The 13,152-nt window shown below is 38.9% G+C and overlaps 2 protein-coding genes across 2 annotated transcripts; one reads left to right on the forward strand and one right to left on the reverse strand.

The window, feature by feature from the left end:
• The first annotated feature begins 1,124 nt into the window (after window positions 1–1,124).
• On the forward strand, window positions 1,125–3,573 carry LOC132119029 (fez family zinc finger protein 2-like). The gene is made up of 4 exons (XM_059528771.1): window positions 1,125–2,363; window positions 2,478–2,612; window positions 2,723–2,855; window positions 3,215–3,573. Exons 1-4 carry the CDS (start codon window positions 1,575–1,577, stop codon window positions 3,466–3,468), a joined length of 1,311 nt encoding a protein of 436 aa, XP_059384754.1. The 5' UTR covers window positions 1,125–1,574; the 3' UTR covers window positions 3,469–3,573.
• A 6,360-nt stretch (window positions 3,574–9,933) lies between these two features.
• Window positions 9,934–11,558, reverse strand: cep15 (centrosomal protein 15). The gene is made up of 4 exons (XM_059528772.1): window positions 11,358–11,558; window positions 11,092–11,215; window positions 10,531–10,599; window positions 9,934–10,155 (listed from the first exon to the last, which is right to left on the reverse strand). The coding sequence occupies exons 1-4, from the start codon at window positions 11,408–11,410 to the stop codon at window positions 9,973–9,975; spliced, it is 429 nt and encodes a 142-aa protein (XP_059384755.1). The 5' UTR covers window positions 11,411–11,558; the 3' UTR covers window positions 9,934–9,972.
• Between the last annotated feature and the right edge of the window lie 1,594 nt (window positions 11,559–13,152).

Below are 13,152 nucleotides of genomic sequence, written 5' to 3' on the forward strand. Positions count from 1 at the left end.
GTAAAAGCCTAAAAAACTAATTACTGTCATGTCGTGCTTGCATGTCAAGTTAAGTCAACCTCATTAGTCGATGCTGTGTGAGCAACTTCAACCATATATAGGTTATTCATCTCACAGTAGCTAATCAATGTGTTTGAACTTGAAAAGCTCCGTTTCGGCCTTTTTGTAATAATTTGTTGTGAGTCTCAGGTGAAATCGTCTGCAAACAAATGAATTCAAGCTGGCCCTCTTAAAAAGACAAGAGGGCGACTGGTCATTGTAGCAAGCACACACAACTCTGGATTCCAGGAAACTTTTTATACAGCTTTAAAAGGGTTTCTCTTTTTTTCATTTCGCGCTATACCTCTGGCCAGGCAAAGTCTTTTCTCCCCTGCTGTAATCCTTCCCTTTATTTCAGAAAAACACAAAACCAGGTTCCACGCAGTGCTTTAGTGGCTAAAAGTGAAAGAGCTGCTTCTTTCGGGGCTGAACTCTGAATCGCGCTGGAAAATTGGTTCCTCTGAATAGGCGAAGGAGTAAAAACGTTTAATAGGATCCGAAGGAGGCTCTGCTCTCGCAATCTGCTCTTTAAACAGGTGGAATTGGCACCTTCTCAATTGTGCAAATAGTAAGTACACCAGCATGGAAAAGCAATTTACAGCGACAAGGATTAGCAACTAGCAATGAAAATTGAAACTGGTCGGACAGTGCCCAAATCCTTCTAATTAAACCGACCTGAGCTGAACATTTCCTGTGAAACCGAGCGCACGATTAAATAAATAAATCAATCAAATATTACAGAATAATAAAACATATCGTGAATAGTTATCATTTTCAATAAACCAATATTAGGCCTACAAAGTACGTTTTACTTGTTTAATTTTTATAAGTGAACTCGGAAAAAGTAATTAAATAATGTACACATTACAGACATTATTTTATCTTTCACTGCTCCCCACCTGTACCTCGCGGATCATAATATGAACTGTGCTGTGGATGCGCGACAGACCATTTGAGGCAAGAAACTTAAATGATAATCTGTAGTAGGCTATCATGCATACCACCCCTGTGGCCGTGTATAAATGAGGGGTGAGAGGGACAGTTCTGATGATGGCGTTTCCTTGTCACCCTGATAAGAGCAAGAGCAAGTGAAGTCAGCTAAGCGCTCCAGACAGTGATCTCGCGCTGATGAGTACGTGTGCGGGTAAAATGTGACAGTGCAGTCACGCCGTTATCATTGAATAGGCTACATCTGCTGTGCGCTTTGGAGGAAAAAGGTATACAACATCGACTCCCTGGCGTAAGTTTGCAGTAAGATTTTCGCAAGTGCTGAATAGGAATCGACTCTGGGAGGGGTCTTGTCTTATTCTCTGCTTAACGAGCTCTGTAATGTCCTGTTAATTTTGTGTGTACTAGTTAATGAGCATTGATCGGGTACCCCTCGATGCTATTGTTCCGGGGATGGCCATTTGAATGCAAATGGGTGACAGTGTAAAAGCAAGGTGCTTATTAAACTGGTGCGTGTCCTGGCTTCTCTGGAATTCAGCAGGAGAGGACGGGGAGGCTGGTCGATGCTCACACCAAGTTGAGTAGAAATGGCGAGCTCTCTTCCTCTGGAAACAGCGATGTCCTGCCCGAGACTAGACGACAGGAGCGGGGCCACAGCGGCACCCAAGTCCCTGGCCTTTTCCATCGACAGAATCATGTCCAAGACGTCGGAACCAAAAGCCGCCGCCGCGGAGGAGCGCCGTGGAGGATTTGAGGGATCCGAGGGGAAGAAGACGGTCGGCTTATGTACGCCGATTCCCTGCATGATCCCGATCCAGCCGTTCAGCTACGACCTGCAGGCCAAGGCTTTAATGAACTATTCCGAGTTTTGGAAAGTTAATTTCAGGGGAGCCCTATGCACTTCAGCGGCAATGCGTAAAGCCAACTGCGAAGTCTGCAGTAAATCGGACGCGGGAACCAAGCACTCGTTGTTGCCGGGAAGCAGGGTCATCAAACCGCAGGTGATACACCAAGCGCTGGCCATGCCCACTAACGGATCCTTGTGTTATTTCAATTACTTGGACTCGGCTTATCATCAGTCCGAGCTGCTGAGCGGACATTTATTTTCCTCAGCATTCGCCAACTCTCAAGCACAAGCCATAAGCGCGCATCAGAAGCTCCTCTTGTTGGAGAACGCCAAACTTGCGTGCGTTTCACCGGAGAGATTCCCCACACCTCAGTACCCACATAAAGAGCATCTGCCAGGGCAGCTGGACCAGATTGTGCGGGAGAACCACGGTCTGAGCGAGAAGAACGGAGTGAAAGCGCACACCAAAACGAATAACTGTTCTGCTGACGGGAAACCCAAGAACTTCACGTGTGAAGTTTGTGGAAAGGTAAATTACGCCATTTGTTGAGCTGTTACGACGGCATGTGGGAAATTAAAATAATTTCCACACAAAATAAAACAAATATCCGATTTATTAAGCTCTTTCATTTGTCTTTCACAGGTCTTCAACGCGCACTATAACCTGACTCGTCACATGCCGGTCCACACGGGCGCGAGGCCGTTCGTGTGTAAAGTATGCGGGAAAGGTTTCAGGCAGGCCAGCACGTTATGTAGACATAAAATTATTCACACACAGGTGAGTAAAAATAAACTGCAATTTTATTGCTATAACATTTGAATACATGTGAATACAATGCACAAGCAAGACATAATTTACTTACCCAGATGTTGTGAATTCATTCACAGGAGAAACCTCATAAATGTAACCAGTGTGGAAAAGCTTTCAACAGAAGCTCGACTTTAAACACACATATCCGAATTCATGCGGGCTACAAACCATTCGTCTGCGAATTTTGTGGAAAGGGCTTTCATCAAAAAGGTAAGCAATTTTTTTTTTGCATAAAATAGACCATAAATATTTCGTTCGATTGCGTTAATTTGTTCTCTTCTTAAATGAGGACTTTATCAATTTTAAATGAGATCCATTTGTCACTCTGTTAACTACTTACCATTACAACATTTTTACATTTCATATGGGTCAAAACACAGACCTTTAACTCCTTTGTGCATCGACAGTTCTCGATGAGACCTAACTAAGTTTGACAACTTCTTGACTTCAACATGCAGAGTGCTGATTAGTGAAGGCTTGGAAATGAATCTCTTCTGTTAAATGTAACTTAATTGTGAGCCGTTGACGTGTTGGGGGAAAAACTGACATAATTAGTTTTTTTTTTTCAGGGAATTACAAGAATCACAAACTGACCCACAATGGCGAGAAACAGTACAAGTGTTCAATCTGTAGCAAAGCCTTCCATCAGATCTATAACCTCACGTTTCACATGCACACGCACAACGACAAGAAGCCCTTCACCTGTGGGACCTGCGGGAAAGGCTTCTGTAGGAACTTTGACTTGAAAAAGCACATACGGAAATTGCACGATAACAGCAGTTTATCCGGCGGAAATGATTCTTCCAGAGGACACCAAAACTGAGACTCGACCAGCTTTTTGACTGAGCTTGGACAACTGATGAACAGCAGGATTTTTGTGGTGCTTTAACATCTTCCACAGAAATAAACGACGATGGACGGGATGGGGTGGGGGGGGGGGGGGGGGGGGGGGTGGGGGGGTGGGGGGGAATCACCACATCATCGAGGAATTGTACATAAAACAGAATTACATATTATTTAATTAAACCATTGCCATACGGAGCTACCAAGCAATTATTTGTAGACTAGATGAAGGAAAAGCGTTTTATATATAAATGCAACCTATCTGTAAAAATAAATGTTTGATAAATTTGTACATTTGTTGACAATTGCTAACGCAGTAAAGCGAATATGCTATAATAAAATCATAATGTCGGATTTATTTATTTACTTATTTTTTGTGGAAAAAAATGAGTTTACCATTCATATTTAAAATCTGTCTGTCTGTTTCACATGAAGTTGAATTGATTTTTATAGCTAACTGTGCACAGAATTTAAGGTTAGTTGAAAATTAATTGAAACGATTTTTTTGCTATTGTAAAAATGCAAACAAAAAAAGACAAGTTTGTCTTTATAAGTAAAAATTAAGGGGAATTAAGAAATAGACTATAATTAGCCACCTAAATTATAAACCTCTAGATAGAGTGATTTTAGAGAGGGAAAAACAAGAATAATTTCTCTATCAAATATAATAAATAACTATCGATCTTTTACCTGCAGCCATTCAGTGCACAGTTAAATTTAAAGCTTTGATGACAGGTCTGGTGGAGTTCAAAGCCTGTGGTTTCACTCAGACATCTGATACACGACTCTGCCTGTGTGACCGTACACTTGACTTCAGTTTAATGGCTCAAATTATCAGATAAAACATGGACTCTTGAAAGCCTATTACGTTAATCAACTAAAGAGCCTCAGGGGAAGCTTCAGCGCATCAAGTCGTGTTCATTAGAAGGTGGAAAATGGACTACACTTCTCCTCATAACGCAGCTTTAATAAACAATAATGTATTCCGCACACGGATCCTGGAACAATATTATCCTTGCATGCTAAAAGAAATTCTGATGAGAGACAAGCGCGTGATCCCAAATCTCGCTCTCTCAATTACAGCCCAATTTGCAATTATGCCCACATCTTGGGACCACGAAAAAAGACTAATATTTCTAGTTGAATGGACTATTCACCTCCTCAGAGGCAGAGGTTCGAAAATGTGTTTGAACAGAAGTGTCTTTATTTCATTCAACTGCATTCAAATGTCGTCCCATGTGATATGTAGGCGTGATTTTAAAACACAAATCATGATATGACTCGTGAGGGTTAATCGGGTCTCGAGACATTGCATCCGATACAGTCAACAGATTTTATAAAGCGCATTTTCTGAGCCTATAGTGTAAATTTTCTTGGGCAGAGCGGAAACAGAAAAAAGTTATTAAATAAAGACTAGCAAAACAACAATTTAAAAGAATAAAAAAACTATATTATTTTTGCAATTTAATTTAATGTATTATGTTCTATTGCATAAAACGTACTCAAAGAGCTTGATTTAGATAATATGAAAATAATGCCTTTTCAACTGAATAAAACAAGTCAAAATAAGTAGCACTTGTCTATTTTGTTCTGCATCAAAATGCATCATTTTATTTAGGTTTTCAGATCGATTTAACTAATCACTAGAGGTTGCAACTTTTATTTTACATCAAAATAACGGTTTAATGGGCTTACATTTTTAACGCATTGACGATTTGATTGTGAGCATTGGTTAAACAAAATAGCACATAAAAAAGATGACCTAAAAGATCATAGAATTTCTGAGGATGAAGAGGTCTGGGAAAATACCAGTATAGGCGGGTCTCACCAAAAGACGTGTTTGTGTGGGGTATAAAAAATCATTTTTGTGCAAAGCTGCCTATCTTGCCTATAGTTCCTAAAAAAATTGCAGAGAAGAAAACAACCTAAAGGCAGTCTCGTTGGCCTTTTTCTGCACTTACCTCTCAAACATCTGAGCAACCAGCTTTGCTTCTAGAAACATGTTAATTGACAACGGAGCTCATTACTGCATGCGCATGTAACGCGGCAAGGAGGATTATAGGGACAAGAGCGCATTAATGAACTGTCAACAGCGGAGTGCATGTAGTACACGACACAGATCAGCCGAAATTGAGGCATTTACAAGCGACAAAAGCCCGGCTGAGACAGGAAGAAGAAGAAAAGACCCAGACTTTTGTTTGGTCAACTCAATTGATTGTAAATGGAAGATTAACAGGGGTAGCGTCAGCATTTTTAAGGGGGCGAGGAAGAAAAGGCACCAATTAAGTCCACCAAATGTTAACTACGTCGTTTCTCTCAGTTTAGCCCAAATGAAATTCTAATTAAACCGTCCTCCTCCCATCATTTTGGAAAGCAATTTCTTTCCCAGTTGGAGAAGAGCGGGCTAGTTGTAGTCCTTGTTAAGAGAAGCATTGCTTCTTGGCACAAAGCGCTCGCGAGGCGCATTGTAGCGCGCCAAGGGGAAAGTTAATGAGCGTCAGGCGCTCGCTCTTTGGATCCGTTCTTACAGATCGATGTTGAAAAGATGGACTCATCCAAGCGACCGCATGGTGTTCTGTACACGTATTTATGTCCAAGAAGATGAGGAGAGAGAGAAGGTCAACCTGACAATATGTTGTTTAATCCAGTTTCACCAGCTGTGAACATTTATTCAACGAGACAAGGAAAGTATTCACAAGTAAAATAAAGGTAGACATTCACAAATAAAAAATACGTTAAAAATACATTTCATTAAAAAGAAAAGAAAAAAAGACCGGAATACACATCTTTTGTGATGAAAATGTTGTCAGTTTCTGGGGGGAAATATGTATTTTAGGGGGGCTTAAAGTAAAGAAATGTGTCAGGGGTGTAACGTTCCAGAGATGTAGGAACGTTAAAAGGTCTCTTAAAAGGTGAAAGGTCCCATTAAAAGGTTATATTTATGGAGGGGGAGGGGGGATGGGTAATTTAAAAAGAATTAAGGCTTAGGAATTAAATAATATTTTTCATACTTTTGATGAAAAGGCATGGGTAGTTCAAGTCAAATGCAGCAACTGCCAGAAAGAAAGAAAACTGCCATTCATGAAAAAAAAAAAAACCCAACGTACTTTTTAAATTAATAGACACTACAAATTTTTGTAAAAAAAAAAAAATGAAAAAAAAAACCTTTCAACAATTCTTGTCAATCAACTCTTAAAAACAACGAATTACACATACATATTTTACAACTAAATAATTTCTCTTTTGAATGATTTCAGACATCCTTGTTTACACCTGGATGTTTGAAATAGTGTCACACACACATGGTAAGAGAAATGAAACGCTTTGAGTGTTCGCATACCCATTCCTAAATGAGTGGGATCAGGCATTACCCATGCATGGCCTTGAGTGGCAGGCAGCGGTGCCCCCTTCACTGCCTCCGTCCTGCTCATCAAGGGCATGCTCAGAGAAGGAGCTTTATTGCTCTAAGGTGTCAAGGCAGCCGCATGGAGCGCGGGGACTCTGCCTCGCCGGAATGACATCAATGTCAGTGTCGGGTATGACCTCCATTCAGAAGCAGTCTTGAGAGCTTCAGGCCATGCAGCTGAAGGGGATCTTCTGTCCCCTCGTCCAACTCTTTACCCACAGTGTCTTAAAAGAGACGAAGGTCTGACATCAAAACAATCTGTTCCACATTCAATAATCTCAGTGCCCCATTATATAAATATGAATGCATTGTGTTAGGAAATAAGGGATATGGGCCAAAGGAAACTGCTAAATGAAATCTAAGGCTTATCAGCAGTTCTCAAATAGTTATCTGTTTAAATTGCTGTATTGCTTCTATAGAGAAGTGACCTGCAATCAGTCTCATTGTTTGGCAGGATCAGTAAATCTGGGATGTCCGGTGCTAATCTTGTGACCCAGGATGCCCTTTCAGGACAATCTCTACTCCCTGTTTTCCAATGGATGGGTCTTAATTAACTCAGACCAAAAACCCTGCTGTTAAGCTGGCACTTTCTTCAATTCACCAAGTTAGAATGCAGGGGATTTGATATAAGTTGATGTGTCACTCACTGATCCCTTAGGCTGTGATTTTACACCCAGCCCAAGGTGGATATATATAGAGAGGAAAAAGTTCTTCAAAAAAAATAAATAAATAATAAAATAAATATTTTAAGATTTGTTCAATGGAAGGTTCTTTGGGAAACCCCAAAGGGCACTGCTGAGAAAACCTTTAAACTCTTTATTTTTCAAGAGTGCAAAACTATATATATATATATATATATATATATATATATATATATATATATATATATATTAAACATGACTACACACAAACATTCACACAAGCAAGCAATGCACACACAATGTACTACCACAATTGTTGGGATGGAGTTGATGTTTGACTACTTGGGCAAATGGGATCCGGTGAGGAATATAACCAAGTACAAAACAAAATGACATATAAGTTAGCCAGAACAAAAACACAACAGCAGCCCCCTTATGACCAGACCTAGTGCTGGAATAATAGTTTCAAGAATGGAGAGAATTCCCCAACAGGCTCCCAAGCAAAAGCTATTCGTGTTTAAGTGCACTACATTGACAAAGATCTTTAGATGTGAAAAGCTCCTTTGGGAGCAATGGGTGGTATGTTTCTGATGGAAGATTAACTTGTTTCGCTCAGGGGAATTTTTCAATATTTATACTGTTTTAGAGTTCCAATTATCAAAGATGAATGAAAATAGTCAAAAATGTAATTGTACATTTATATTTAGTAATCTTTCAATTATTTAAACAGAAATGTTCATGCAATATGCCATAATCCCCGATAAAATTAGCTTTCTTGCAACTGCAACTATAACATTTTTACAGAAATAAGATATTTAGTAATGAACAACTTTGTTCTATCATCTTACGATAGTGTACTGGAGATCTGGCTGATGGCCAGGCGTCTGAAGCCCGGAGGTGATTAGAACATTTGGCCTTGGCCTGTGCTCTGACAGTCTCAGTTGGCAGTGGTATCTGTAGCCAAACCACCTCAGGGCTTTCCCCATTAGAATACATAATGCAGAACTAGTCATTTGGAAAGGCTCCAGATCGTGCTCTTCAAAACCTTTTTAGATAATTTGCTGTCTTGCCCTCCACCCACACCCAGAATTCTCCACCCCTCCACAGCCAAGTGACCCCCCCGCCAATTTGGAAGCCTCGACTGGTGCCCTGACCTCAGGGGCAGGAGTCCCAGCTGAGGAGGAAGGGCAGCTGCCAACCACCACCACCACTTCAACCCTGACCATCCAGATGATCAGGTTTGTCAAGCCGCCACTCCGTGTCACCCTGAACTGGTTTGATCATCCAATTAGGCTGGGTCACGGTCTGCAGTCTCTCCCGATTTACAAAACAGTGAATGAGCATGATAAAAGAAATTGAGTGTGAAAGTATATGCACTCATATTTTTAGTATCCATAATATCCATTCAGATTCAAGCTACTAAAATTTTTTATAAAATAATTTTTAGATAAATTTGGAGCTTGTTTCACACCTTTAATCCCCAAAACACCAGTCTGAATATTTGAAACAAAAACGAATCAAAGAACCAAAATGCATCACTTTCAAACTTACAGTCAACTTAACACTCAACTCAAGTGGCTGACGCTTCAACAGACAGACAATACCATAGCAATTATCATGTGGACAGTCCAAGTGCTCAGAGAGGCTTTGTGTAATGGCAGTCATTACCTTATTGTTCTTGAGGTTGCAGGTAGGAGGCAACAAGATTTAGAGGCGCATTTAAAGCAACACAGATTTTGTGTCTTGAGACTGTGCAGCAATGCTTGCAAGATGTTTTATTTAAGCTGGACAACAGAAAAAGTTCTTAAGGATACTAGTAATGCTCAGCATTGCCTAATGCAAAGTGGGTTATAGAAATAAGATCAATTAGTTTTTCATGAAAACATTTATCATTTGACAAACTATATGGATAATCATTTTTTACTTGTAAAGGTAACAACTCATCTAAACTAATTTTAAATTAACTTCAAACATATCACTTAATTTGATATCTAACTGTAACAATAATAAAAAAAAGTATTATAATGGGCAAAAGATGCATTTTTTTACTTCATTGCATAGTTTAACAAATCACAGCTTTTTTTACTGATTCATTCATTTATATATATATATATATATATATATATATATATATATATATATATACATATATACACACACACACACACACACACACACACACACACACACACACACACACACACACACAGAAGACAGGCTAGTGGAGTAGTTCCAGAAAATGTGGTCAGCATCGCCCCCATGTGGACGTACTTATGTATGCAAATCTTAACACAACATTCAATGAACATATTTATTATTATTCTGTTTTTGCATATAGAAGTTAAATGAAATGTAGTGTATTCAACAAAAACAAAATAAATTAATAAAAATAACATAATTTGGGGCAAAAAAATTCTAAATTGTGTTTATTTACAGGTCATCTAGGTTTTGGTCGAGGGGGTTTACCCTTGCATTGTACAGGTGAGGGATCTTGCTGTCTAGTTTTCTGTCTCTGTTGCCTAAGCAATCTCCCAGACTCACTCACTGGTGGTTGTCCTTTCCCAAGTAAATACTGCTCCCATGCTGGTAGTTTCCGTTCAATTGAGGCCCAATAAAGAGTCTATGACAGGACAACAAAAGATCAACTTAGTTACAGGGGGAGATAAATGTTTACTTGTGTATTACATTCTTATATCCTGAGCAGGTAAAACATTCCATGCTGGCATCTACAGCAGTTGTCTTGTTATACTAAAAATAAAAATAAAATTAAAACACGTTGTGCTATTCACTTAATAACCGCCCCTTTTCAATGAATTATGATGGCTCTGATGGGCACACAGTTTCTCGGGGAAAGATGCTGTTGGCATCATCTACACATGGAAAAAAAGTACTTCAAATGCAACATTTACTATTAACTGCTTTCAAAAATGAAACACTGCACAACCGTTTTATTTTCTAAATAAATAAAAATAAGGATGTGAGCTGGTCTAAATACCTCAAGGTTAATAATATCTGGATGAAGGAGCTGTCTGGTTTGAAGATTTTTTTCAGCATTCTGAAAATCCTACAACAGAAATGAATAAAAATGCAAACAAATGTCACTAAATGCATTTTAAACATACGCAATTAAAGAATTTAATCAGATTACGCAAGAAGTTAGCCCATGAATTCTGAAACTGAAAAAAAAAATTATATACATATATATATATATATATATATGCATGTGCTGCAATTTATTAATAAAGGGTATGCAATACAGAACAATTGGGATTTGAATGAAGGTGTTAATAATGTCATAGAGATTTTTGTAAAAGTTTTAACGGGATGTCGTGTTAGGCCAAGACAAACCAGTAAATAAATAACAGAAATTAAAAAATTAACATCACAAAAGTAAATATAATACCTGCTCATGCTTTTTTTAAATGTCATGATGATGAGAAGATGTTATTTTGTGACACAGGAAAAGGGTGACTACCAGTTAAAACGGTAAGTTACTATAATCGAGCTCTGAGGCGGTGATATACAGTAATAGAGTAACGTAACACATCAGAGAAACCTTAAGGATCTGAGCATTCCTCTCCTTCGCTGCTTGAGACTTCACACACTGCTGCTTCTTCTGAGCCTTCTGCTGTTCGTTGTGCGCTTCCATCTGCTGCAGCAGTAATGCTCTTTTCCCCAGTCTACATGAGACAAATGACGGTCATTAAGCCGTGTAGTTTCATAACAAGGAATGAATCATTATAATTATGACTGTATGACTGAGAGTGGCTTTTTAATCGACAACTGCAGCTCTGTTCTCAATAACAAACTGAACGGACTCACATATCTTCATGTTTCTGGCTGAGTTCAAACTCTTCGTGTGCACAAGAGGCCATTTAATATAGTTTCGAAGACGTGGAAAGAAAACCGAAACTCCTGTCACTTGACTGAAACTTTATTTATCGCTACAACTTGCATTAAAAAAAAGAAAACAAAAACAAAAAACGTCACATTGTCATAACAACGCCGCCACTATAATATCCGGGATGCGGAAATGACTGATGGTGTTGGAAAGATTAGGACAAGTGCGCCATCTAGTGTTGGGAAGATTTGATATTTTGTTTGAATTAACGTGCTAACTTTAGATTGGTTTGGTCACTTTTAAAGTTATTACATGTATTTATTATTATTATTTATTATTATTAATTGAATTAATAAATTATTTAATAAAAAACTATTTTCCTTTATATTGATGACATGTCAGTTATAAATTGAATGAACACTAAAAGCAATTACATCCAGCAATTACAGCTTCAAAGAATCTTTTAATTAAAGAAGCATATTTGAGGTAGTAAAAAAAAAAAAAACCACTGCTTTGCAATGCAGTGTTACAGCTCATCTTTATGTTGCGGTCTGTGTGCATAAAAATCAAGAAATTAAGCAGATTCACTGGAAATAAATCTGAGCTTTATAGAAGCTGACTCATTGCTGGTTTATAACACACACACAAATCCCTGGACAGAAAATCAGTAACAAACTTGTCTTTTTTTAATGAATTTTGTTATTTTTCCGATGATTCAGCAGATACTTTATATCTACTGTAGGTTCTATACTAGCCAAGTCAAGTCAAGTCAAGTCACCTTTATTTATATAGCACTTTAAACAAAATACATTGCGTCAAAGCAACTGAACAACATTCATTAGGAAAACAGTGTGTCAATAATGCAAAATGACAGTTAAAGGCAGTTCATCATTGAATTCAGTAATGCATCTCTGTTCAGTTTAAATAGTGTCTGTGCATTCATTTGCAATCAAGTCAACGATATCGCTGTAGATGAAGTGTCCCCAACTAAGCAAGCCAGAGGCGACAGCGGCAAGGACCCAAAACTCCATCGGTAACAGAATGGAGAAAAAAACCTTGGGAGAAACCAGGCTCAGTTGGAGGACCAGTTCTCCTCTGACCAGACGAAACCAGTAGTTCAATTCCAGGCTGCAGCAAAGTCAGATTGTGCAGAAGAATCATCTGTTTCCTGTGGTCTTGTCCTGGTGGTCCTCTGAGACAAGGTCTTTACAGGGGATCTGTATCTGGGCTCTAGTTGTCCTGGTCTCCGCTGTCTTTCAGGGATGTAGAGGTCCTTTGGTGCTGATCCACCATCTGGTCTGGATACGTACTGGATCTGGGTGACTGCAGTGACCCTCTGATCTGGATACAGACTGGATCTGGTGGCTACGGTGACCTCGGAATAAGAGAGAAACAGACTAATATTAACGTAGATACCATTAGATGTAGCAAGTACATCAGGTGTTATGGGAAGTGTTCCTGGTTCCGGTTTACCTAATTAATGCAGCCTAAAAATCCTTTAACGGATTTGGATATTAGAAGCATATTAATATGTGTAAGTCAGGTTAAAGAGATGGGTCTTTAATCTAGATTTAAACTGCAAGAGCGTGTCTGCCTCCCAAACAATGTTAATGCTACAGAGTTTAGGCGCCAAATAGGAGAAGGATCTGCCGCCCGCAGTTGATTTTGATATTCTAGGTATTATCGAATTGCCTGAGACCAGTAAACTAATGTAAATAGTGAGACCAGTAAACTAATGTTTACTGGTCCCACTATTTTATCAGAAGAGGGACTATT

The sequence above is a fragment of the Carassius carassius genome, chromosome 38 (genome assembly GCF_963082965.1).
Source record: "Carassius carassius chromosome 38, fCarCar2.1, whole genome shotgun sequence".
Taxonomy (NCBI): domain Eukaryota; kingdom Metazoa; phylum Chordata; class Actinopteri; order Cypriniformes; family Cyprinidae; genus Carassius; species Carassius carassius.

Coding starts and splice junctions, on each gene's coding strand:
- cep15 (XM_059528772.1), bottom strand. CDS start 11,410: ATGGCCTCTTGTGCACACGAAGAGTTTGAACTCAGCCAGAAACATGAA. Junction 11,216..11,357: donor AGCCAGAAACATGAAGATAT/GTGAGTCCGTTC, acceptor TGTCTCATGTAG/ACTGGGGAAAAGAGCATTAC. Junction 10,600..11,091: donor GGAATGCTCAGATCCTTAAG/GTTTCTCTGATG, acceptor TTTCTGTTGTAG/GATTTTCAGAATGCTGAAAA.
- LOC132119029 (XM_059528771.1), top strand. CDS start 1,575: ATGGCGAGCTCTCTTCCTCTGGAAACAGCGATGTCCTGCCCGAGACTA. Junction 2,364..2,477: donor CGTGTGAAGTTTGTGGAAAG/GTAAATTACGCC, acceptor TGTCTTTCACAG/GTCTTCAACGCGCACTATAA. Junction 2,856..3,214: donor AAAGGGCTTTCATCAAAAAG/GTAAGCAATTTT, acceptor TTTTTTTTTCAG/GGAATTACAAGAATCACAAA.